This window comes from Argopecten irradians, chromosome 9, assembly GCF_041381155.1.
Source record: "Argopecten irradians isolate NY chromosome 9, Ai_NY, whole genome shotgun sequence".
In the NCBI taxonomy this organism is placed as follows: Eukaryota; Metazoa; Mollusca; class Bivalvia; order Pectinida; family Pectinidae; genus Argopecten; species Argopecten irradians.
Genome location: NC_091142.1, coordinates 35,644,299 through 35,671,556, shown reverse-complemented (window position 1 = coordinate 35,671,556; position 27,258 = coordinate 35,644,299). Strand labels below are relative to the sequence as shown.

At 35.0% G+C, this 27,258-nt stretch overlaps 1 protein-coding gene across 1 annotated transcript; it reads left to right on the top strand.

The window, feature by feature from the left end:
* LOC138332180 (LIM domain kinase 1-like) lies at positions 1-22,908 on the top strand. The gene is given in 15 exon segments (XM_069280173.1): positions 1-60; positions 155-248; positions 8,241-8,376; positions 10,897-11,006; positions 11,471-11,674; positions 11,922-11,997; positions 11,999-12,016; positions 12,230-12,435; positions 12,749-13,019; positions 13,277-13,364; positions 13,690-13,793; positions 14,299-14,364; positions 17,622-17,858; positions 18,442-18,602; positions 19,113-22,908. Coding segments are annotated over 15 exon segments (3,192 nt in total). The 5' UTR covers positions 1-38; the 3' UTR covers positions 20,512-22,908.
* Positions 22,909-27,258: the final 4,350 nt, after the last annotated feature.

Sequence of the window (27,258 nt, the reverse complement as noted above, 5' to 3'; positions counted from 1 at the left end):
CTGATAAGAGGTAGAAATGTTCGATTGAAAGTCGGGAAATGTCGGGAGATGTTTCTCCAGGCAAGTATTTTTGTTTACAAACATTCACATGGTTGTTGTTTACAAAATACATTTCTTTTACATCTTTGACGATTCGGTTATATTTGTTTTACAGAAAAGGACCACACCTGTGCCGGATGCTCAAGGAACATTGAGGAAGAATCGTACGTGGAGGCTTTGAATTATGACTGGCACCCTCAATGTTTCAGGTAAGACCCGTGTCATACCGGTTAGGCTACTGAATTCTGCCGACGGCGCTAGATCTTATCACCGTACAAACAATCACGTCCTGTTCTTACGTTCACATTTCGTTATATGTCAAAAATGAACACGGCGTTGCACACATGCAGGACATACAAATTGACATCTTAAGCGGTTTGATATATCTTCAGATAGCTATAGACCATTAGGCCTACAATAAATGTACGTACTTGACTTAACAGGGCAGGCTACCGATCGAGAAAGTAAATGTGTGTAGAAGAATTTCAACAGTGAACATGTCAACTTCAGCTGTTACTGAATAAGTGTATCTGTTGAATTTTGAACTTTTTGACTTGACCTTTATCTGTAGCTACTAATATTTACATGTTTGACAAATCACATCGTGTGCAATAATGTACTAGTAATGTACTAGTTTGAAATACCATGTTATGGTGACAACTTGATTTTGGTTGATTCTGATTGTGATAATTAAATATGGTTATAATTATTACCATATATACCGTATTCGACCCAATAAGCACCAAGGGCGCTTAAAAAAATGAAAAAATGAAAAGGTGCTAATAAGTCAAAATTATTACAAATTTATACCGTTTTATGTTGTTTTGGTCCATATTTATGCCTGAGCAATTGAAATTGAGGCCTCAAAAAGAGGGAGGGGCGCTTATAGGGACATAGGCGCTTATTGGGTCGAATACGGTAATTGTAACGTTTTACACCGAAACAAATTGACGTCACAGAGTGAGACTGCCTTATGTAGACTGATGTAGTTAATATATCAGTTGCTCTATATAGACAGATCCTAGCAATATGATGTAGTTAATATGGATCAGTTGATCTATGTAGACTGATTCTGACTATGTGGTCATTGAATGCATACCATTGAGGTGAGTACTACAATGACACTTTGATTTAATCATTTATTGATAACGATGATGATAAGTCAGAGCTCACTACCTGGTGGTGATGTGGCCGTATCATGGATAACATGCTATCACTACTGCTCACCTTATCAGGGTGTGGTACACCAGGAATCGCTATCAGCCAAGTTACCCCCTCGACACTGGTACATGTTGTTGTGCATGTGCGTTTGTAGACACTGCAGACTTCTTGGCAAAAAGTGACACATATGTGTGACGAAGGGTTTTAAATATGGTCAATAAATCTTAAAAGAACCTTGAATAATCATATAAAAATTGACAAGTTACAGAAATGTAACCAAAGTTAGAGAGTCATAGCAGGATATTGATGTCTTGTCTGAGCTGTTTTTATTAAAAATAAATCTAGTATTGAAATGCAGTTGACATCACAATGTAAAAACCCTTTCTGATAGTTCATACAGCAGCTTGCTTGTAGATTTGTATCCTTGTAGAGCTATCTAATATCTTGTGATCAAAGACATTAAACATGAGTGTAACAAGTTTTCACAATTTTTAAGTTTCAAATAAGGTGGAATGTAGTTTAGAGTTCAGCCGAGAAGTTCTTATCGGTATATAACTAACTGTTGCAGTATCAGTTTTTAGGAAGCCTTCAGCATATTATATATATATCTATAAAGACTACAAAATTTGCTGTCTTGATGATATGAAAAAGTACTTTATCATTACTATATACAGATATATACAAATTACTTATCTGAAGTGCCTGAAGGAAAACTTGAGAAGTAAGGCATACTAAAGTTTTCTATGAACAACCAGATGCTGCTGAAAGTTTAGTTAGTTGTTGATTACAAGTGTTGAGTTCAATAGTTGATTCCTTATACATGTATATATATTACATTTTCAGGTATCATTGATATATCTTTATATTTTCACCCTTTCAGTGGTCCTAGTTTGTCCCTGCCTTATTAGTAATATTGATACCAGTATGTCTGAGACTAGATAAAATTATGGTCAGTGATCATGGTTCCAAGCTTTTTGGATCACTGGTCCGTCAGCTTGAAGGAATGGTCGTCAAACTCCTTAACCAATTTAAAAATAGAATTGAAAATTATTTATCTTTCAAATAAAAAGACGTGTCTAGAAATTAGAAATTACATACTTTTCATTGATATAATAGTGCCTGTTTAGTTTGCATAACAATGAATTACCTAATAATTAAGAATCTCAAAAATATCAGAATTTTAGTCAGAATTACATTGAATGCTTCGTCTATTTTGAAAATTTATTGTATAATGTATATATAAATAATTCAATTTTGTTTGTTACGAGCATTTTCATTGGCTTAAAAATTTACTTTATCAGCCCATAAAGGAAAAAATGGCGTCGCCGTTTGTAACATTGCTTCTGATAGGCTGAGATGACGGCGTAATGATTTCATAGACAAAAGAGTCCCAAAATGTATTTTGAATATTGAAGAGATTATATTTAGTAAATTGAATTGTAAGGATTAATTTGAATAGATTTTTTATGTTATGGAGATATAACCGCTTCGCGGTTTATTTATAAGAGTACACTCAGATTTTTGTGTTATATCTCCATAACATAAAAAATCTATTCAAGTTAATCCTTAAATATTTAAAACTCATGCAAAAAACTAATTTAAAAATGACATTGTAAATCAAAGTTCTTATTAAGTTAGATAGAAATTTTTGAGTAAATCATGCATTTAGCCAATACTCTTTAGACAATTGTAGTCACACTAGACATTTTTCCATGGTTATGTCATTAAACATAGGTGCATTCATTACACAATGTATTATGTATTTTAGAAATTCTTTTGTGTGTCTGTTGAAAATTATGGTAGGAAATAACTGGAATGCTGATCATTTTTAGATGTTATAATGATGATAACAAATTTAGACAGCATATTTTATCCAGTGGATTACATGTAGACTAAATACAGATCATGTCATCCGGTTGTGGTTAGGAACATCAGATAATGTAAGTACATGTATAGGTACTCGAAAATTGTGGTTATGTGTATGTGATGTAAAAGGTGTTATATACTTATAACATACATGTGTATTGATACGAGAATAAAAAGAACATTGTGAGTTGAGTGAAGATCAGTTAAAGTTCTCTTTTGCTTCTGTTAAAAAACAAGCATGGGTTTGATTTGCGTAAGATTTAATTTAGAGTTGGCTTCTTAAAATTCATTGAGAGATGTTAAAGAAAAATTGCTTATTTTCTTGGAAAATGTACAAATACCAGCACTGGTAATCTATTATTAACAACAGAGTGCTGGTATTTGAAAAAAAATGCTCAACCAGCTGAGTATATGTACTGGTATTTAAAAATCACAGAATTGATCCCAGACATTTTTACTGTGTCTATATTTGATAACTTTCGTATAACTATAATGTTAATAATAATGAAGATCCGTTTCAGTGTTTATATAATGTCCTGGGGTGACATACAGTATTGTTGTTATTGACAGATGGTGATCAACTTGTTTTCAACACACGAAGGACACAACTAACCAGTTCTGGTCACAACTGACCTGTATTGGTCAGTGGGGCTATTGTATGGTCAGTGACAGACAAACCTGTTAATAACAGACACTGATCTGTGTGTGTGATTGTGTATCAATATGCTTACTTATCACCTGTCAATCAAGGCTATACTGACCAGTCAACCTATATAGCTAGGCCTGCTGACTGTTAGCCTACATTTCTACATATCTACCTGCCTCTATTTCCTGTGCTGTATGGAGATTAGATAATGATTACCTTCAAGTGTTTACTTTACTGTGTTATAATAACATTATTTTAGGTTACTTTAGTCAGTTTGTTCTAATATAACTGCAGTGGGAGAGAACTTCAGTTTAAGTGTTTTGGATATGGAACACTTTACAGGTGTGATGTATAAATACAAAGTATGACCTGAAACCTAAAGATATTTATTCTTGGAAATGAACCATGCACAGTGGATCTATTATTTGGATATAACATAAACTACATTTATATTTCACTTGTGAATTGGATTGAGAATTAAGCGGACAAGACGTGGGTTTAAACATTTCGTGGGCAGATTCAGGTTTTTCTAGTTGAATGGTTTCACGGTGATTCATCGTTGTGTAGAATTTGTTGATATCTCGGCCCATTGATACTATCCACGATGAAGCAGACGACACAGCCTTCGCTGTGGTAAGTTTTTGTACGTCTTTTCAGCGTCACTTGATCAAGATTTATTGATGACTTGATCCAGAACGTATGAATTTGTATGATATAAAATGTGTATATACACATTTGGCCTGAGATTGATACAAGTTCTTTGGGATATCAAGTTCTTTGAGATAGATTTTTAAGAGCTATTAATATGTTTACAAAGCTGTCATTCTTTATGATGTGTAAAAGTTAATTATTACTGTATCCTTACTGACAAGACATGAATCTGTATTATATGTATTAGTTCCCACTGCACTGCTGTCATTCACTGAATTCCTTTCAATTAACTTCCTGTGTTCATATTTATTTTTCATTTGCCAAGTTTTCTACATTATTGGAGCATTTAAGCCTCAAGTTTTTAATCGTATTATTGAATATTTTCAAATTCTAGTATTGAATTATTTTTCGTTTTAACCATATACTTCTTTTGACAGAAATATTGATACTAGTTTTACATGTATTCCAATTATGTTAAAGGTACATGTATAGCACAACGAGACACTTTTGAAACATAACATTGTCTCCACAATCATGCAGCAATGAGAAATGATTTTAGACGATTGCTCTCATGTTACATGCATATATGTATGAGAGGAAAGTAAAACATGTTTATAACAAACATGCTTATTATTACAACACATTCATGGTTATAACTTTGAACTTTTCATTCCCTGACACTGTCAATTAAATGTTCCTACATGTATAAGATGTCTATAGTAAGTCCATTTTGTTAATCCCCAGAAGTTTGTTATAAGTATGTTTTACTGTTAATATATATGTGGGCGCAGTTACTAGTTGTTGATAATTAGATCTTTTTTATCAGCACATGTTTTTATATATATTTGTTTATGGTTGATGTTATTTCTGTAAACATGTATCTGGTTGATGCGCTGTATGTAAACACACATTTTTACATATATATTCAGTTTTTTACATCAGTTAGCTGTATATATCATACATTGTAGTCTTTTGGTACGGTGTGTAGTAAAAAAAAAACGGTGTGTAGTAAAAAAAAAAAAATAGTGACGTCCTATTATGTTGTTTTATCACACAAGTCAGTGTAATAATATTATCCTGATATTGATTCTCCAACCTGCCCCTACTTATCGAGCATTTATGAGCGGCCATTATATGTATGTAGTGTATAGAGATTATGACCACCATAAAGTTACGAGGATGATACTGCCTACTGGTGTTTATCTGTTTGTGGTTGTACACTGATCGATTGTACTTGTCTACTCCTGTTTGTTTAGATCCAGGATTGTATACAAACAGTATAGATACTGACTACTAGTAAGAGTTACACCCATCAATATTTGTTTGTATCCTCTACATGTAAACCATATAGCCAATGCCGGCTTATCATGATATATATTGGATCATCCATTGAGGAAGACTTTGCAGGGATGAAAATCTTCAGTCGATTGGCTGATTAATTTATATTTCTGCCTTTTTGACTGTCATTAAATAAAGCTCCCTGGTACATTCCATATAGAATTTTATCCAAAAATTAAATATCAGCTTAATATTCAAATCGCCTTTCGTCCGTGGTCCGTCCATCATTTAACAATTCTTGTTATCGCTATTTCTCAGAAAGTGCTGAAGGGATCTTTCTCAAATTTCATAAGTAAGTTCCCCTAGGGCCTAGTTGTGCATATAGCATTTTGGGACAAATCTGTCAACAAGATGGTTGGCTGCCAGGCAGCCATCTTGGATTTTGATAGTTAAAAGTTTGTTATTGGTATTTCTCAGAAAGTACTGAAGGGATCATTCTCAAATTGCATATGTAGGTTCACTTAGGGCCCTAGTTGAAAATTTTGGGACCGCGAGTCAACAAGATGGCCGACATGTAGCCATCTTGGATTTTGATTATTGAAGTTTGTTAGTATTATATATCTCGGAAAGTACTGAACGGATCTTTTTCAAACTTCATATGTAGTAAAAATTTGAAAAGCAGAGAAAGGATTCTCTTTCCATTGTCAGATGTAGATCATTCTTTGCTGGGCGCAAAGATCACTCTAGATCTGTGATCTCTTGTTTATCTCCACTTTTACAACTACATGTAACCTTTCAAAACCAGTCCTTGTCTAAAAAGCATTCCTGTCTATTCCGGCTTTTTATATGGTATTTCCTTCTTAATTATATAACCGGTAATTAAAAGCTGTGTAATCTACATTGTATACAGGGTTGTACTTCTCTTTTAATTTGTTTAGCATCCTTTTTACTGCAATGGTCATTTGATTATGAAGACTATATATATTTGAGCCTCAGGCTTAATAGCTTGAAGAAAGCCAGCAGAGAACCAGCACTTTAGCTAGCAAAGATTGAGTGTCTGAAAGATATCTTCCTCTAAAATATCCTACAACTCAAGTTCTTCTGTTCAATTTTTGTCAGTCAAGGAAATCCTTTGCAAGTTACATTCTCCAGTTTTAAGATCTATAGACTATATAAAGATAAATGTCATGTGTAACAAAAGCAATGTACTTTTGTAGGGCTGTATATGGAATGCAGGGAAGTTAATCCTGAATGGGAGCTAAAGTAAAGAATGAGATTTGTTGGTTATTTGTATGTTTTGTGTCTGTCAATCAAAAGGCTGGTGTAAGGTTATATATGTTACAGACATTGATCAGGTGTGAACAGGTAGGAAAGGTATGTTACAGGTAGATCTAGGTAAGCTGTATAGGTAAATAACTTATTGTCCTACAGCTTTATTAGCCGTTTTAAAGGTAAACAAATAAGCTATTGTCCTTCTAGAGTGGCCGATTTAGAATCTGGGTCATTACTATAATACAGGTGTAAGTGGGCGGGGCTGTATACCCTAATCAGCTTTACAATCAGTACAGGTGTAATAATTAGTGGGAGGATTGTGTAGTGTGACATGTTGGGTCAGGTGATATAAGTCATAGTTATACCCAATGTTAGTAAATATATAGCTGCACTTTACAGTCAGTCTACATGTAACTCAATTCCATATCGTATATTATACCAGCTAGAATGTAGGGACCATCTTCACCTCAGAACCAGATCCTAGACATGCTTTACAGGTACATGTATACTTATCATCAGTGGGTACTACAAGGACTACATCAATCTGGGAAGTCATATTCTCTCTTTGCATATTACAGGGTTAGCTCCTTGGCGGGTAGGTATTGATTGTTTACATTGTTTTCTCTGAAACGTATAACGTTATGATCGAAAACACATGACGTCACAATCAATACCTACCCGCAAGTGCAGATAACTCTGTAATATGCAAACCCGGAATATCATCCAAATGCAAATATTGTTATGATTGACTAATGATTGAACAATATTGGCTTTGACTTTATAAGAGGTATATCTAGATCAACATCTTGATAGATGCTCCAGTTCTGTATACTTTGAATGGTGTCATGCAGTTTGTTGAGTCTTTTTTGTGGTCAACCTGTAGTTAGCTAGATCCATGATCAAAATCTACTGTACTTTTAATTATTGCACTAATATAATTTCACTAAGTATTTATGATTTGAAATTAGTACAATAAAAATATTATTCTTTTTCAGTGTTTGAACAGCAAATACAGGCAATATGTGCATTAAATATATAATATAAGAAACCATTCTAAATTGATATGCATAATGCAGTCCTTCACACAGTGAGGACTTAAAATTTTGGGAGGACATAGGCTATATACAGATGGTCACTGTATGTTTGGATGGGCAGATTATAGGGTCCATATGGTACATTTTGTAATGAAGTCCAAAGAAAAAAATTCTGCTGTAAACGATTAATCTTGCATTATTTTATATAGTGAACCCTAGTTTGGCTAAGATCTCTTTAACCAAAGGAAATCTTGCTACATATCACTACAAATACAATGTTATGTTATCAACAGGTGCTCCAAATGTGACAAATGTCTGTCTAGCTGGTACTTTGAGAGGAATGGCCGTCTCTACTGTAAACAGGACTACTGGAGCCTGTTTGGGGATGCCTGTAACAAATGTACAGAGACCATCACTGGTCCGGTCATGGTAAGTAAAACTTTAATTTGGACTACTCATATATCTCTTTTTTTCCCTCGTTACACATAATTATAGAGTGTCCATCATACTGTGCTGTTTGTAGCATTTATAATGTTATAGAAGCATTTTTAACTCAGTCTGACAGTTTCCCGGGGAAAGAATCAGCTCTACTGACTTCTTCCCCTGAGGAAAGAATAATTAATTAAAAAGTTAGCTAACTCCCCCCACTTCTCCATTGAGGAATAGCTATAATCCAATAATATTAGATCGCAATATTGAGAAACTTCTGATGGGCAATACCGAGGACACGACCTAATGATCAAAAGTGTTTCGTTGTGCTATACCTCTAACATTGTTGGAGTAGGCTAGCTATAGCTATAATCCTCCTCCCAACAACTTCTGGGTTATTTCACAGGAGAAAGGGTCGACTAGCTGATTCTTCTAATTGATTTGTCTTTATTTTGATCCATAAAGAAATGTTCTGATTAAGTGATTGCTTTTGACATATGTCAATTAATGTTTTGGTTGTGGACAACATACCTGAAATGTTTAATTAGCTGTACATGTGTGTTAATAAGATAATAATAATGTCATCATATACTGTCCAATTAATGATTATAAATTGGAGTAATTATAATCCCTCCAGTCTCCAACAAAATTAAGGGAGGGGGATGTGTTTATAAATATACTGGATTCAGTTTGTCCATCGACCAACTCCTTCTGGAGGGATTTCATTGAAACTTGGCCATCTGGACGACAGTGCTAGTTGTTACTGGTGTCGATTATATTATAAATTATTTATGGCACTATAAGCTAGAAACATCAACTGTAACACTCAAAATCACCAAAAAGCAAATTAGACCTGAACATTTCACATGACCTAGATTCCTGCTTTGTGATGGAGCTACAACTCCCAACAGGGCCACTTTCATGTCATGTAATAGTCATTCTCTAATTATAGCTTTGATCAAGGCACTCCCCAACTTCACCAAGCAGGCCTGGCCGAGTGTAACTAGTAATTGGATATAAATATATACAGGGATAATATTTACTTTGTAAAAGGACATTTGTACTCGACGATTTGGTTGGACTGATTCCAACACCAGTAATACGTCTAAATGCTGTATGTTACCCTCAACATTATAAGTACCTCTTGACTTGATTTAAATACAAACATAACCAAACAGTACATATATGTAATTCAATTGGCAAGTCAATTTTATATAAAGTGGTTCACACCAATTAATTGGAAGCACCCATAGCCAATTAAAGTTGGAAACTTTTTCAACTGTATTATTATATGGTTTCTGTAGTAAAAAAAAATCAGTTCTTTAGGCTGTGGGTGATTTAGACAAGTATATCCTTACCTAAATATGCTCTTATGGTCTGCGGCCATTTGGGGATGGGCTTGGTAAAGGTCCACTACCTTTTCAAAACAAAAATTGAAAGTTTCTGAGTTTCTGAAAAACAATAATACCATATGAAAGTTTATGTCAATGGCCTAAGATGAGGTTAGAACACCAGACAATTGCACGAGTTCTCCTGTGTACCATTACCTTTAATAACAGTGAAGATTCATTTCACTGTTTTGCCGCCTGGTGCCCAGTGATCATGATTGTCAACTAATTATAATGTGCAAAAATATAAAAGACGACGAGAAACATAATATTACCCATGTTATGAAGTTTAACATGTAGCTGATAACTTTGTGACTACACTCCTATTTTAAAAATCAAAAGCTGTTTCGGAAAGACAGTGGGCCTTAAATATAAGATACACTTTAAGTTTATGATTGTGTATACCTGGTATGAGTTTTGAAGTTTGTAAGCTGCTATATACATGTATTTGTACATAACACTGGTATATATTTGTCTACTGTAATTATTTTATAGTTGGACTGCAAGTACAGCATTAGAATTGTACATGTTGCTCCTATACTTCATATTTGTAAAAGGCGACTGAATTAAGAATACTATCTTTTTTCTTCCTTTTTAACTGACTTTCTTGTTCCTAACATCAGTTTTGGTTTTCATTTAAGCATTCACTCAGCATAAAGGTAGTGGGGCAGCTAGTTTGCCTATTGTGACTTGGGTGTGTTTGTACGGTGTCTAGGTGGCATGCTACAGTGCAGTGCTACTGAGTTACAACATGAAAATGCTGCAGTCCCCCAAAACATACAGACATTCACACACTGCATCACATTGCTCAAATGGGAGGCTAGCTTCATGACCCTGGCTGTTAATAGGATGTTAAATCTTATAAACCAAACCAAAACAAACTAGTGTAATAAGAGACTGATGGTGATACTATAGTGCTATCACACTAGATCAAACTGACAAAAGGATCTGTATGTACAATAGTGTATAGGCACACCACAGACCTCCATAGGCTGTATACAGGCAGTAAAGTTTGGGTTTGGAAGCAATATATAGTGTTTCTTTATGAATACAATTATATATATGTATGCTGTTTGACTGGTGATGTTCAAATTTAATATCTATATTTATTTTATAACTTTCCCTCCCACAGGTGGCTGGAGAGCACAAGTACCACCCGGAATGTTTTGTGTGTTTTAACTGTGGGGGCTATATAGGAGATGGCGAGACATACGCTCTGGTGGAGAGGTCCAAGTTGTTCTGGTACATCTATAATATTGTCACATATTGTACATCCATTTGGTATATATGTCGTACATGTGCTGTGATTTTTTCATTTTAAATACTACATGATGTTTCATCTTATAAGTAAAAGTTTTCAAGCATTATGAAAATCAAAACTCATTCAATGAGAATGTGTGCTTGCAATTATACATATTGTAATTTTTCTAATTTTGGTAATACCATATTTTAGTGGAACATTGATTTTGTGGAAGTTCAGTACAATGATAAATTTACATGTTGCATTTTATGTAAAACATTGTATTAACAGTATATGAAATTAATGGAAACTATTATAAGTAGTCATACTAATTAATTACGAAGTTACCAATTATATTTCATTGTCAATATAAAGCAATCACAAACACATTTGATTTAAAGTTAAAACACATTGAATGATTCTTTCTGATATAGGCTTAGTTATGTTTACGATATTTGTATTACAGTGGGAAATGTTACAAGGCGGTGATGTCACCCCTGGGGGAGAGCCCGGGGAGAAGGAAAACACACTGTATACAGTTGGTAGAGATTCCCCCCACTCCAGAGGCAGACAGTCATGGTCTACAGTACTCTGTGGAGAACCGTGTGTCAAGTCTCAGTCCGAGAGCGAGGGAGAGTTTGTCATTATCGCCCATGATCAAAATCACAGAGTAAGTGTTTTGACTGTTCCTATGGAAATAAAGTTAAGATTAGAACAGTCCTGATATGTTCTCAAAGACATTTTAAGACGAATCTCTTAGAATATCTGAATGCTTGGTTTTAGCAAAGCAGTTGAAAAGAAATTGTTTGGAAAATAAACGATTACTGATTACTGAAATGTAACCAGAAATAGCCTCATTATAAAAAAATTTAAGCCAAACCAGTCTTCCATATAATAGATTGTGTCGTTTGTTCCAGTCTGGACCAGAGCCCGGAGTTGGAGTCTTTACAGATCGGAGATCGGATACTGGAAGTAAATGGTCTTAGTGTGCGGGGACAGTTCTCTGGAGGAGGTAAGCTGTCTACATACAGTAATGTTAAAATCTCAGACAGATTGTCTTGATAAATTCTTGTATACCTAGTATCTATAATATTGATATTGACAGATTTATCTCCAATAGCCAAGAAAATAATTTTTTTTGCAGACACTAAAGTAAACAAGATTAAATAACGTACAATCTCATACATTTATTTTGTATTAATACTCTTTACTTGATATCCAATAGATTGATGCCGTTCTGCAGCACACAAAGGACGTCCTCCATTTGACTGTAGAGAGAGATCCCTCACCCCTGAGACAGCGTCCTCCCGACACATCCTTTACTTCTGATAGTTCTTCTTCCTCTCCATCAACTCCTGCCACCCCACAGTTCATCAACATCAATGGGGTCAACGTTCAGCGTCGCCAAAAGTCACGTCTTCATGCCAAAAAGTAATTGTCTAAACTACATAGTGACGAACTTCCTTGTTGCTTTTATACATTTTGTTCAAATAGTTAGATTCCTGAAACCTGGAATTTAAAGAATTCAATTTGAGTAACTGATAGTAACAATGATTTATTTTTTACAAAAATGTAGTTATGAATATATATTCTGATACTACTCTTTGTTGGTATTCTGAGTAAGGGGGAGTAACCCTTATTGCTATAATGTTTTTGATGATGTTACACTCCTTCTCATTGACAAAGGGAGGCTACTGTGACACTATTAGTACACTTAACTGATGATGGTATTTTCTTGTTACAGTTTAAGTCCTTCCCGTCGTAGAAGTAAGTCTCCATCCCCTATCCCTCCAAGTCGCCAAAAAAGTGTTGACCTATCGCGTGCTAGCTCCCTTAGACAACAGCCTCAAACCCACCGTGTGTTCCGCGCATCTGATCTCATTCATGGCGAGGTGCTTGGTAAGGGATTCTTTGGTCAGGCGGTCAAGGTCACACACAAGGTCACTGGAGAGGTCATGGTGCTTAAGGAGATGTGCCGCTTTGATGAGGAAACACAGAAAAGTTTCTTGAAGGAGGTAAGATGTAACAAGTGATGGAAAAGTTGATTTTGTATTGCTCATCTCGGAAGAATGTTTTTAGTAACTGTTTTCTGTTCATTTAAAATCAAATAGACTTTCTATCAAAACCATAATTTTTTCAGATCTGCTTGTATTTCAACAACGGTAGATTTTATTTTAGAGAAATATTAGTCAGATATTTTCCCACAGTGATAATTGCTCATGTCATATTGTACATATAAGTAGATTAATATGTTGTTTTACATCTAATTCAGGTATCAGTGCTCAGAAGTCTGGACCATCCCAATGTTTTACAGTTTCTAGGTGTGCTGTATAAGGAGAAAAAACTCAACCTTGTTACAGGTAAGGACTCATTTATCCCGTACTGAATGAACCTCGTTACAGGTAAAAACTCATTTATCTCATTCTGAATGAGGCTACTTGACTAGGTCTATCACATAGTTGATCTTCATAACCATTTGCTCTTACTCCATTTGTAATTTGAAACATTGGAAGTTGAATGGACCTTTTATTCTTGAATATCAATTAAAAATATATGCTGATGACAGCTATTTTATCTGAAATCTCCATTTATGAAACTTTCAGCTCACAAAAACTTTCTATAATATAATGAAATAGCATTATGATGGGATGATTAAACTCCAATTTTATTTTTTGCCCCACACAGAGTTTATGGCAGGTGGAACACTAAAAGAATTACTACAAGACATGGCAAAACCACTGCCCTGGTCCAGACGTATCAACATCACAAAGGACATCTCAAACGGCATGGTATGTAATGTATTGACAGGATAACTGGTCTTATAGAGTATACACTACATCGTATCTAGATGTCTGTATCGCCTTCAAAAGACAAATTTTATCATTCACCTGCTTTAACTTAATGAGCCTATTACATGTTTTTTGCAACTACCATTACAAATAAAGCTTTATTCCATTTTGAAAGTACAAAGAAGTCTTGATTAAAAGTACTGGTAACTTCTGACAGCGGTGTAGCTTTTATAAAGGAGTGACTTAATCTTTGGTTTTAAGTTCCTGTAATTATGTGTGAATAAAGAATAAAGATGTTTATACAGGCATGTTAGATGGAATAAATGATGACTTGAGGAATCCTTCATTGTTTAATATTTTTGCATCTCATGAGTAAATATTTGATGTTAGTATTTGATAAACTTACTTACTAAATCATCTGATGTCCTTGGACTTGAAACTCAATACTAATAGTTAGATAACTTAAATGTCCTTGTCCATAACTCCATTGTTTGTTTATTGGCAGGCTTACCTCCACAAAATGGATATCATCCACAGGGATCTTAACTCCAACAACTGCTTTGTCAAACAGGTGAGGATCGATTTAGATAGTGAGTCAGTGATAGATCGAGTTAGATAGTGAGTCAGTGAGGATCGAGTTAGATAGCAAGTCAGTGAGGATCGAGTTAGATAGTGAGTCAGTGAGGATCGAGTTAGATAGTGAGTCAGTGAGGATCGAGTTAGATAGTGAGTCAGTGAGGATCGAGTTAGATAGCAAGTCAGTGAGGATCGAGTTAGATAGTGAGTCAGTGAGGATCGAGTTAGATAGTGAGTCAGTGAGGATCGAGTTAGATAGCAAGTCAGTGAGGATCGAGTTAGATAGTGAGTCAGTGAGGATCGAGTTAGATAGCAAGTCAGTGAGGATCGAGTTAGATAGTGAGTCAGTGAGGATCGAGTTAGATAGTGAGTCAGTGAGGATCGAGTTAGATAGTGAGTCAGTGATAGATCGAGTTAGATAGTGAGTCAGTGAGGATCGAGTTAGATAGTGAGTCAGTGAGGATCGAGTTAGATAGCAAGTCAGTGAGGATCGAGTTAGATAGCAAGTCAGTGAGAGATCGAGTTAGATAGTGAGTCAGTGAGGATCGAGTTAGATAGTGAGTCAGTGAAGATCGAGTTAGATAGTGAGTCAGTGAGGATCGAGTTAGATAGTAAGTCAGTGAGGATAGAGTTAGATAGCAAGTCAGTGAGGATAGAGTTAGATAGTGAGTCAGTGAAGATTAAGTTAGATAGCAAGTCAGTGAGGATCAAGTTAGATAGTGAGTCAGTGAGGATCGAGTTAGATAGCAGTCAGTGAGGATAGAGTTAGATAGTAAGTCAGTGAGGATCAGAGTTAGATAGCAAGTCAGTGAGGATCAAGTTAGATAGCAAGTCAGTGAGGATCAAGTTAGATAGTGAGTCAGTGAGGATCGAGTTAGATAGCAAGTCAGTGAGGATCGAGTTAGATAGCAAGTCAGTGAGGATCGAGTTAGATAGCAAGTCAGTGAGGATCGAGTTAGATAGTAAGTCAGTGAGGATCAAGTTAGATAGTGAGTCAGTGAGGATCGAGTTAGATAGTGAGTCAGTGAGGATCGAGTTAGATAGTGAGTCAGTGAGAATCGAGTTAGATAGTGAGTCAGTGAGGATCGAGTTAGATAGTGAGTCAGTGAAGATTAAGTTAGATAGTGAGTCAGTGAAGATCGAGTTAGATAGTGAGTCAGTGAAGATTAAGTTAGATAGTGAGTCAATGAAGATTAAGTTAGATAGTGAGTCAATGAAGATTAAGTTAGATAGTGAGTCAGTGAAGATTAAGTTAGTTAGATAGTGAGTCAGTGAAGATTAAGTTAGATAGTGAGTCAATGAAGATTAAGTTAGATAGTGAGTCAGTGAAGATCAAGTTAGATAGTGAGTCAGTGAAGATTAAGTTAGATAGTGAGTCAGTGAAGATTAAGTTAGATAGTGAGTCAGTGAAGATTAAGTTAGATAGTGAGTCAGTGAAGATTAAGTTAGATAGTGAGTCAGTGAAGATTAAGTTAGATAGTGAGTCAATGAAGATTAAGTTAGATAGTGAGTCATGAAGATAGTGAGTTAGATAGTGAGTCAGTGAAGATTAAGTTAGATAGTGAGTCAGTGAGGATTAAGTTAGATAGTGAGTCAGTGAAGATTAAGTTAGATAGTGAGTCAGTGAAGATTAAGTTAGATAGTGAGTCAGTGAAGATTAAGTTAGATAGTGAGTCAGTGAAGATTAAGTTAGATATGAGTCAGTGAAGATTAAGTTAGATAGTGAGTCAGTGAAGATTAAGTTAGATAGTGAGTCAGTGAAGATTAAGTTTAGATAGTGAGTCAGTGAAGATTAAGTTAGATAGTGAGTCAGTGAAGATTAAGTTAGATAGTGAGTCAGTGAGATAAGTTAGATAGTGAGTCAGTGAAGATTAAGTTAGATAGTGAGTCAGTGAAGATTAAGTTAGATAGTGAGTCAGTAGTTAGTAAGATTAAGTTAGATAGTGAGTCAGTGAGATTAAGTTAGATAGTGTAGTCAGTGAAGATTAAGTTAGATAGTGAGTCAGTGAAGATTAAGTTAGATAGTGAGTCAGTGAAGATTAAGTTAGATAGTGAGTCAGTGAAGATTAAGTTAGATAGTGAGTCAGTGAAGATTAAGTTAGATAGTGAGTCAGTGAAGATTAAGTTAGATAGTGAGTCAGTGAAGATTAAGTTAGATAGTGAGTCAGTGAAGATTAAGTTAGATAGTGAGTCAATGAAGATTAAGTTAGATAGTGAGTCAGTGAAGATTAAGTTAGATAGTGAGTCAGTGAAGATTAAGTTAGATAGTGAGTCAGTGAAGATTAAGTTAGATAGTGAGTCAGTGAAGATTAAGTTAGATAGTGAGTCAGTGAAGATTAAGTTAGATAGTGAGTCAGTGAAGATCAAGTTAGATAGTGAGTCAGTGAAGATTAAGTTAGATAGTGAGTCAGTGAAGATTAAGTTAGATAGTGAGTCAGTGAAGATTAAGTTAGATAGTGAGTCAGTGAGGATTAAGTTAGATAGTGAGTCAGTGAAGATTAAGTTAGATAGTGAGTCAGTGAGGATCAAGTTAGATAGTGAGTCAGTGAGGATTAAGTTAGATAGTGAGTCAGTGAAGATTAAGTTAGATAGTGAGTCAGTGAAGATTAAGTTAGATAGTGAGTCAGTGAAGATTAAGTTAGATAGTGAGTCAGTGAGGATCGAGTTAGATAGTGAGTCAGTGAAGATTAAGTTAGATAGTGAGTCAGTGAAGATTAAGTTAGATAGTGAGTCAGTGATATAGACAAACATCCTACATACGGTAGTACAGCGTTTACCCAAGCATTTACATGCCCAAATTTATCACTGACTCTCTTGTACTAAACATGCTTCTCTGTATATTTATTTGGTTCTTTGTTATGTAGTGATGTCACCTTTATTTGACTTCCATTCACATTATCTTTCCATTTCCGTCCTCTCACTTTTTAGGTCTTGATCAGTTACCTACTCTAGGTCTGTAGCTGTTGTTATTTGATTCCCAAAGAAATTGAAGACTGTGGTATCAAATCTAAACCAAGAAAATAAACCAAATATGATGTAATTGCAGGAGTGAATTGAATGGAAATGATCATCATTGATAATAAAACATAGACATGATATGGCAGAATTACATACAAGATTGATGAAACGTTTTAATAATATGCATGGAATATTGAAGATTTTTGTCAGCAATATCTAATCATGTAAAAGACCTTGTATCAGATCTTCATGTAAATGATTCCATATATGACTCCTGACTCTGTTTTCCCCCAGAACTTGACCATAGTTGTAGCTGACTTTGGTTTAGCCAGAGTTATCCCTGATGAGAGATTCCGCCGGCCAGACCTTAATCCTACAAAGACCACACGAAGCGCAGCAAAGAGACGGTTCCAGCGGAAGAAGAGGTACACCGTGGTCGGGAGTCCTTACTGGATGGCGCCAGAGATGATGACTGGGAAGTCGTACGATGAGAAAGTGGATTTGTTTTCATTTGGAATCGTTATGTGTGAGGTAAGATTCGTTTATATTTTATATCGAGTGGTTACTAATATGTTATCCTTTTGCGACTTGGTATATAATTGGAATGGATGTGCTTGGCACAACGGATTTGTTATATGAGTTAATTACTGCAGGATATGGTCAGCTAAAGTCTGTGTGTTTGCAGTAATACAATGTGATACATGTAAAGTGACAGGAAAAATCGTTGTGACAATGACATGGACAAGATTACAATGACATAATGGCAACACTGAAATGGTGTGACTTTGATTGTAAATTAATGTCACAGCAGCTGTGTCATCACAGGATATCGATTTAGTTTTACAAGCTTGATAAGAATTAGAAATATGGTGTAGTAGATGAAACACTTGACATGTACATATACAGTGTTTACCGGTATGTATTGCAATGGGAGGAAATTTCTTTACTTTAGTGAAAAGATTGGTTAAACCTTGGAGCATATTCTATGACTTGATTATCAAACCCACATACAATCATATTAATTTCTAGTATATATGTATCACAAAATTACATGTGAATTGGGCCAGTATTTGTTTACCCTGACTATATTTACAAAGAATGTTTAACTTTACAGGTGATAGGACGAGTATTCGCTGACCCTGACTACCTGCCGAGAACTTTAGACTTTGGTCTGAATGCTGAAGCGTTTTACGAGAAGTTCTGTACAGATTCCAGCTGTCCTGCTGCCTTCTTTAAAGTAGCCATCATGTGTTGTCAGATGACACCAGAAAACAGGTAGGATATAGCAGACCGAAAAAATGGTTCCATGTTCTTCATATGTTTAGCTTTTCCTATTTATTGGATTTGTTCCTATTAGTAACCGGTATATTACGAAGAATTTCATTTAATTACCTTTTAAAAACATATTTATTTCCTAGCTGTACTGAAGTGTTAGTATTATATTGGAAAGAGTTGATGGATGGAAGTCATTTGAAAATCTAAAAATGATATACCATGGGTGAATGGTTGAACATTTAATTCATTTTTATAATACGAATATTTTGCGCCATGAAATACCATGTATTATTTACATATTTACTAATGTGATAACTGTTTCAGTTGTTCCTCATTCAAGATTTCAAGAAATACTTATAAGAGCTGTTTCCATGGCTTAACATTGAAACAAATTCTTAAGATATTTTGCTTTGTTGTAGAAAAAGATAGCATGCTCACAGTATTAGGAAGTTTTTACTGCTGTGCTCTTTTTCAACAGATTAGAATTAGAGATTTTATTGCTTGTTTCAGACCAAGTTTTGAGATGGTGACAATGTGGTTTGATAGTTTGTTGTTCAACATAGAACACCACAGTGCTCTTCCTGCTGATCTGAAGGGTGATCCCATACAGTATTATTTCTCTCTCAAAGACACACTGCACCCAAAGAAACTCGACAAACAGATGTCCTCCTGTCCTGACTCGGCCAAACCTCGGAGTCGGCGCTCAAGTCTCCATGTCATTAATGAAAAAAACACACACAAGGAACCTAATAAAGTCACTCCAGAGAAGGAGGATAATGTTTATTGCTGTGATAAAATTGAAAAAGATAAGTGTATAAAATGTGAGGAAAATCGGAAGGATTCTGTCAAGGATGATTGTGGACAATTAACAAATCCTTGTGACAAATGTCAAGAGATATGGAAATCTCAAACTAAAGGAGAAAGTTGTGAAAATGTTCAATCTTTGAAACATCAGGTTTATGCAGAAAATGATTCTCGAAAACGTTCGTTAAATGAGAGTTTGTGTGATTCTGGTTTAGGTTATGAGGAAACGAAAAATATATCTCAAATAAATGACATCATTGACTCAGCTCATAGTTTACAGCAGGACTCGCACAACCCTGAGGATGGATGGAGAGAACCTAGTGCTGTAACTCACGATTCAGCTTCATGTAATGTTGGTGTAGATGGAAAGACATTTCACAATTCAGAAACGTTAAATGGTGCTCAAAATAGTCTTTATCAAAGTTCTGCTACTGCTAATTGTCAAAAACAAATCAATGATTTTGTCACAAAAAATAGCTTAATAAATATTGACTCATCAAATGTTGACTCAAATATTGACCCATCAAATATTGGCTCCAATTTGCCAAAAATAGACACTTGTGAATCGTCAGTTAGTGATTCTGACCCGACTGATGTAGACACTGCCATATACCTACAGAGAACAAACCGGTCTCCGTCATTTGTCAGTACGTGTACCATCACCCTGTCTGTGCCTCCAATGGATGTACTGAGCACAGATTGTAATGACGAGAAACAAGACAATGTATGTGAGGACGAGAAATCTCCCTATTTGTCAGACAATAATAATGTATCTGAGACGCATACAACTTGCCAACAAACACCACATTGTGATCAGGACTCCTATTCACTTACAAAGTATGATGTACACAATGGTGACTCGGATTCAACATCTGAGTCTTCATCACGTAGAAACTTGTTTTCTTCACCTGACAATTCTGCTCACTACAAGGAGGCGTGCAGTGTGCTGGCTCACAGCTGCTCGTCCTCCGATGATCGAACGGCCTCGTTTTCACTCGGTGTTTATCCTATTGATTCTGACACGAGCGAGAGTATGTACGAGACCGGACATGATGATGATAGTCTGTCTAATGACAGTCTGTTAGATTTCACATCTGCAGTGTAATTATTGTCACTTTGATAACATTCCTTGTAGATGTTGTTTAAAAAAAAATAGATAACTTGTGTTTATGTAGGCACTTATTTGGCAAATTAAACCTTTAAGAACTATTATCATTAGTGCAATGAGAAGTCAATGCTGAAATGACACTTTTGCTTGAGATTTAACACAATCATGATATAGCTGGATGAAATATATATTATACTTGAAAATTTTACAGAGTTCTACCTTTAATCAATTAATATATTTAAGGAAATGTTGAACTAAATCACAAATGCCTGTGGATTTCAAGTGATTAATTGACTTAATAAAATTTCCTGATTTTGAAACTGTATAATATGTAAATATATCAAGAAACTAGATGTAGGCATAATATTAGTAAGAAGATAAGGAAAAGTATTCAGCATTGTTACTATATAATTGTAGATGCTTAAACATAGGGATGAAGGAGGATACCCTAGAGAAATGGATGGGCGTACTTGTTCGTGTAAAATAAAAGAAAATACAAATGTATATGTATCAGGTATTTTGTTTGAGAGTAGGATGTATATATGATAGACCAATGAAGCTGACTGTGATTATTTTGTTCTTTCCGCATAATGTAAAGGCCATAGTGAAACCTTTCATTAATTACAATTCCTGTTTTAATGAGTCTCAATAATATACTGTACATTATACATGCAATATATAATTGGACAGTTTTTTATCACTTTTACATGTATTTCATCCCATTTATTGGATTCTTTGTTTATAATTTCACATGCAACGAGCTTTTTGCTTTCTTGTTAGCACGATGTATGGGTCATATATTTACTGTGCCTTGGTCTGCAGCTATTTTGATATGGAGAAAGGGAGATAACTTGCTTCATGAAATTTTCCTGGATTTCAGATTGCATATCGCATTGTTGTATTATAATCCATGTGAAGTTTATAATTATCTGTAGTCATCTTGCATTGTTACATTTACTGTAAACACGTTATTCTTTGTTTTTTTATGTGTGTGGGGGATGGGAGGGGGGTGATATATTTGCAATTTCGCATCACATTGCTATGAGCTTGAAAATTTGATCCTCAAATCTTGAGAAAACTCATAAATACCCATAGTAGTCAGATCGCGTACATTTAAAACAGCTAAAATTTAATGTGCATGTTTTTACTTAGAATCATGGAATTTTGTCCCGCAGAAATAGCCGGTTATACAGCATGTTTTACTTTTGTCTTTCCAAACACCCATATTTACTTTTCAAAGACACATGTTAAAGTAGTGTGCATTTCAACATGATTTGAATTTCAAGATGTATTTTAAAATTTAGATCGCTGGCTTTAGAATCCATGTGCTTGAGGATAGCTAGGAGGAAGAGACTAGTAGCCATAATGGTTGAATGATTGTTAAGAACTTTATGACTGGTCTAAGTATTTTATTTAAACATCAATTTTTATTATTACTATTTAAATTTAGTTTTACCTAACTATGATGATGTATTATTATAATACATAAAAACTTTTATAAAACCTTGCCATAAACCTAGAAGATAAGTGAATTGCATAATTAGTTTTTATGATTATCACTTTATTTTACCCCCATCCTATATTTTGATTGCCTTTTTTTGGCAAACAACATTTCAGCATTGTTAGCTGTCCGTGTCAAATATAGTATCGTATATGCTTATATACTAAAATCCTGCTGGCAGCATTTAAGGACCGTTAATGCTGTAACAGCAGAGTTTTTTTTATTTGTGTAAGCAATTTGAAGTATAAGGATTGATTGTGATTTTATTTGGCTTATCTCCCTTTAATAGACATTTTGAGGATGGCTCAATAACTAGTTAGATCTACAATCAGAAGAATTTACTGATAATGGATAAAATATGTAAGCAGATTTTTAGCCCACCATCATCAGATGGTGGGCTTTTCAAATCGCCTTTCGTCCTCAGTCCGTCGTCCGTCCGTCCTTCCGTCCGTCCGTCCGTTAACAATTCTTGTTACCGCTAATTCTCAGAAAGTGCTGAAGGGATCTTTCTCAAATTTCATATGTAGCTTCCCCTAGGACTCTAGTTGTGCATATTGCATTTTGGGACCGATCGGTCAACAAGATGGCCGACAGGCGGCCATCTTGGATTTTGATAGTTAAAGTTTGTTACCGCTATTTCTCAGAAAGTGCTGAAGGGATCTTTCTCAAATTTAATGTACAGGTTTCCATAGGACTCCAGTTGTGCATATTGCATTTTGGGACTGATCGGTCAACAAGATGGCCGACAGGCAGCCATCTTGGATTTTGATAGTTAAAGTTTGTTACCGCTATTTCTCAAAAAGTACTGCAGGGATCTTTCTCAAATTTCATATATAGGTTCCCCTAGGGCCCTAGTTGTGCATATTGCATTTTGGGACCGATCGGTCAACAAGATGGCCGACAGGCGGCCATCTTGGATTTTGATAGTTAAAGTTTGTTACCGCTATTTCTCAGAAAGTACTGAAGGGATCTTTCTCAAATTTCATATATATAGGTTCCCCTAGGACCCTTGTTGTGCATATTGCATTTTGGGACCGATCGGTCAACAAGATGGCCGACAGGCGGCCATCTTGGATTTTGATAGTTAAAGTTTGTTACCGCTATTTCTCAGAAAGTACTGAAGGGATCTTTCTCAAATTTCATATGTAGGTTCCCCTAGGACCCTAGTTGTGCATATTGCATTTTGGGACCGATCGGTCAACAAGATGGCCGACAGGTGGCCATCTTGGATTTTGATAGTTAAAAGTTTGTTATGCTATTTCTCAAAAAGTGCTGAAGGGATCTTTCTCAAATTTCATATACAGGTTCCTCTAGGACCCTAGTTGTGCATGTTACATTTTGGGACCGATCGGTGAACAAGATGGCCGACAGGTGGCCATCTTGGATTTTGACAGTTAAAGTTTGTTACCGCTATTACTCAAAAAGTACTGAAGGGATCTTTCTCAAATTTCATATATAGGTTTCCCTAGGGCCCTAGTTGTGCATATTGCATTTTGGAACCGATCGGTCAACAAGATGGCTTGGATTTTGATAGTTAAAGTTTGTTACCGCTATTTCTCAAAAAGTACTGAAGGTATCGTTTACAAATTTCATATGAAGGTTCCCCAAGGACCCTAGTTGTGCATATTGTTAATTGGGACCGATCGGTAAACAAGATGGCCGACCGACGGCCATATTGGATTTTGATTGTTAAAGTTTGTTACCGCTATTTCTCAGAAAGTACTGAAGGGATCTTTTTCAAATTTTATGTGTAGGTTCCCCTTGTACCCTAGTTGTGCATAGTACCTTTTAGGACTGATGCATAATGCCTTTCGGGACTGATCGGTAAACAAGATGGCCAACCGGCCGCCATCTTAGATTTCATTGTTGAAGTTTGTTACCACTATTTCTTAGAAAGTACTATAGCGATCTGTCTCAAATTTTATATGTCATGTGTTTGAAAAAGTTTGAAAAGCAGGGAAAAGATCCCTCTTTCCATTGTCAGACATTGTTAGTTTAGTCTTCTAATTTTTTCCATAACAAGTGGTTTAATCAAGAATAAATTTACACTATAATGGTTGAGCTCAGTTCAAATATCAATTAAAATTAATTATGTAAATTCACAATTATATTTTGAAATTATTTTGTCTTTTCAGTAATATTATAAACTTTGAATTTCAAGCCTGGTAATAGACCTGTGTAGGAATTGTTTAATGATATGAAGAGAGAATCAAAATGACATGGGCTTAGATCAGTTTACTTGAAGTTTAGCGTCATTAATACCCTGTGTCATAATTAACATCTGGTTAAAGTTTGTTTTACACATAATGATTGATGTTGAAGGATGCTTCTTATCAGTCACTATTGATTCAGAAACTTTTTATGATAGCAGGCAATGTACGAAAAATGATTGATGTTGAAGGATGCTTCTTATCAGTCACTATTGATTCAGAAACTTTTTATAATAGCAGGCAATGTACAAAATAATGTTGTACTAGCAGGCAAAGTACAAAATAAAGTTGTACTAGCAGACAAAGTACAAAATAAAGTTGTACTAGCAGGCAAAGTACAAAATAAAGTTGTACTATCAGACAAAGTACAGAATAATGTTGTAGTAGTAGGCAAAGTACAAAATAATGTTGTAGTAATAGGCAAAGTACAAAATAATGTTATACTAGCAGGCAAAGTACAAAAAGATTCATTAATTATAAATGAATACAGACTCTATTGGTTTCATTAATGGTAAAAGTTTCTTTAAAGTCTGAAAGTAAATTAAACATATCATTTTTACCTATCTCAAGCATCGATCTTACTTGTCATTAAAATTCTTGATGTAAAAACATCAAAATATCGAATGTCAAATGACTTGGTAGAATATTTTTATACCTAATGCTACAGTTATGTAATTCTACTTGAGTTATACATGTTGGCTATATAACCAGGAAGTCTTCCCTGGTACCGTTAAACAAGATAAGTGATCGGTTACATAACTCGACCAACACGTGTAATACACTATACCACTACTTATATACAGCCGGATAGCCAACACGTGTAATACAGTATACCACTACTTATATACAGCCGGATAGCCAACACGTGTAATACAGTATACCACTGTTATATACAATCGGATATTGATATCAGGAGTGTGGTTTAGCAAGGTTTTACCGGTAATCCTCCCTTGTTGTTTATACTAATTTTATTTCTTAGTTTTGTGGACTATTTCTGTCAGACTGGGACCATGCACCAAACAGACCACACTTTGCATTTAATATAGACGTTTAATTCATTCATTTTTATTTTTCTATATCATGATTACAAAAGTAGCATCAAGTACGAATAAGGAAGAAATAGGATTCAGAAACAAGTTTTATAGGTACATTATTGTTAACTGGTTAAAGGATTGTTCCAATCGTAGTAAACCTTGTATAATCCCTATATTTAGAGAGATGTGTGCGTTAAAGCTATAGGTTCCCCTTAGAACTAACAATGGATGAGAGCCAGAGATGACTTAGGATAATAGATTGCATGTATGTATTCTCTCTGAGGATAGTAGATAACTTGTATGTATTCTTCCTATTTGTCTTTCCAATATAAATTGCTATTATAGCCTAATTTTGGAGACTATAGACCCATTTCATTTCTTGACACAGAATAGCCATTTATTAATCATCATTGTCTGTTTATTATTAATATACGTCTTAAAACCTACAATATTCTATACAATAATGACCCAATTTTGAGGAATACATCTAGAAGTTGTCTCCATGGAAAGAGTTATATTCTGGTCTGAATGTTATATTTTGTAACAAGTTCACCTGTAGCTTCACAATGTATGAGTGTGGTGTATATGTTTTAAAAAAGGACATTGTTTATTTTAGCTAAAAGTATTTAGGCTGAGCTAAAGGTACCAGGAAAAAGGAAGGGACAGATATTTTAGCCGGAGTAGTGGAGGGGGGACTTAGTGTGTTATGATTGTTGAATGGAGGTACTTGAGTGTTGTAAGTGGGACATGTACATGTGAAAGGGATGATAAAGTGAAATGTAGATAGGAGGTCAGTCCAGCCTAAACAGGGTCATCATCACACAATAGTCTGTATACAGATCACTTATAATAAACAATACAAATCTGACATTGTATCTCAACGGGACATTCTTTGTTTGAAACTATCTTATAATGATGTGAAAATTAAACAATAAATCCTTAGCAAAATTGACAATTATGTTTTTGTTTTCAACACCATTTGATAATGATATACATTTGATTTCCATGCACGGTTATTGCCTATTATGATTATTTATTATATCTGTACTGAATAGCTAAGGTCCATATGCACATGTTTCATCAAGTTCATACATCTGTATATTTTGTGAAATTGAGACTTTTACATGTGAATTACATTGGGAAAGGATACGGAGACTAATGTAGGAAAGCTGTGTGCTTTATGTAATGGTTATATGATGTTATGTGTTTTTGTCTACATTATGTTTATATTATATATATTATCTGTTTTTACCATATATCAATGTTATGGTATATATCTTTGTAGCTCACAGGAAAAATAAATTATTAAAAAATTTCTATTGACGTGTTGTGTATAGTCTTCGGTTCATTCTCAATATTCCAGGGGTTACTATCAGTGTCGTTACATGTATATCTGGATTATGCATAGCAAATTAAACAGAAGACACTTCAGGAGATAAAAAGCTGACCAATCAAAGGCTACACAGATTTCATTTAAAGATGACAGAGAGATATGTGCAGCTTCAAAGCCATACAATGTTCCTTTATTTGATTTGAAAAAATGATTATGGTCTTTACGTGTCAAAACCTTGTATATAATGAAAGTTAAAAATACAACGTGCAGACATTTAACTTGAAGTATGTATCATAAGCTTCAGTTTGACAGAAGGTCTAAGTCGGGTTTAAATGATTAATGAAATGCACACTAACCGTCACCATGAACAACAAGGCATATCTTCTAGGTCTGTTGAGTGTTGACCTTTGTGTTGTTTGAAGGTCAGTTAGTGGTCAGCGAAGGAAATGGTCACTTTCGTCAAGCTTCAGATGAGGAGTTTGCACTTTTAACATATGATGGTCACTTTCTGTGAGATCCCATGGATAAAGTTGGTTTATGGCCGTTGTCACATGGACCGTGTAGGAATTCCCGTCCCGTGGTCCACTTTTCTACCATGTCGTAATTATAAATAAGCAAAGGCCATGCAGGTCATATAAAGTTACTGTAAAAATTATAAAGGAATAG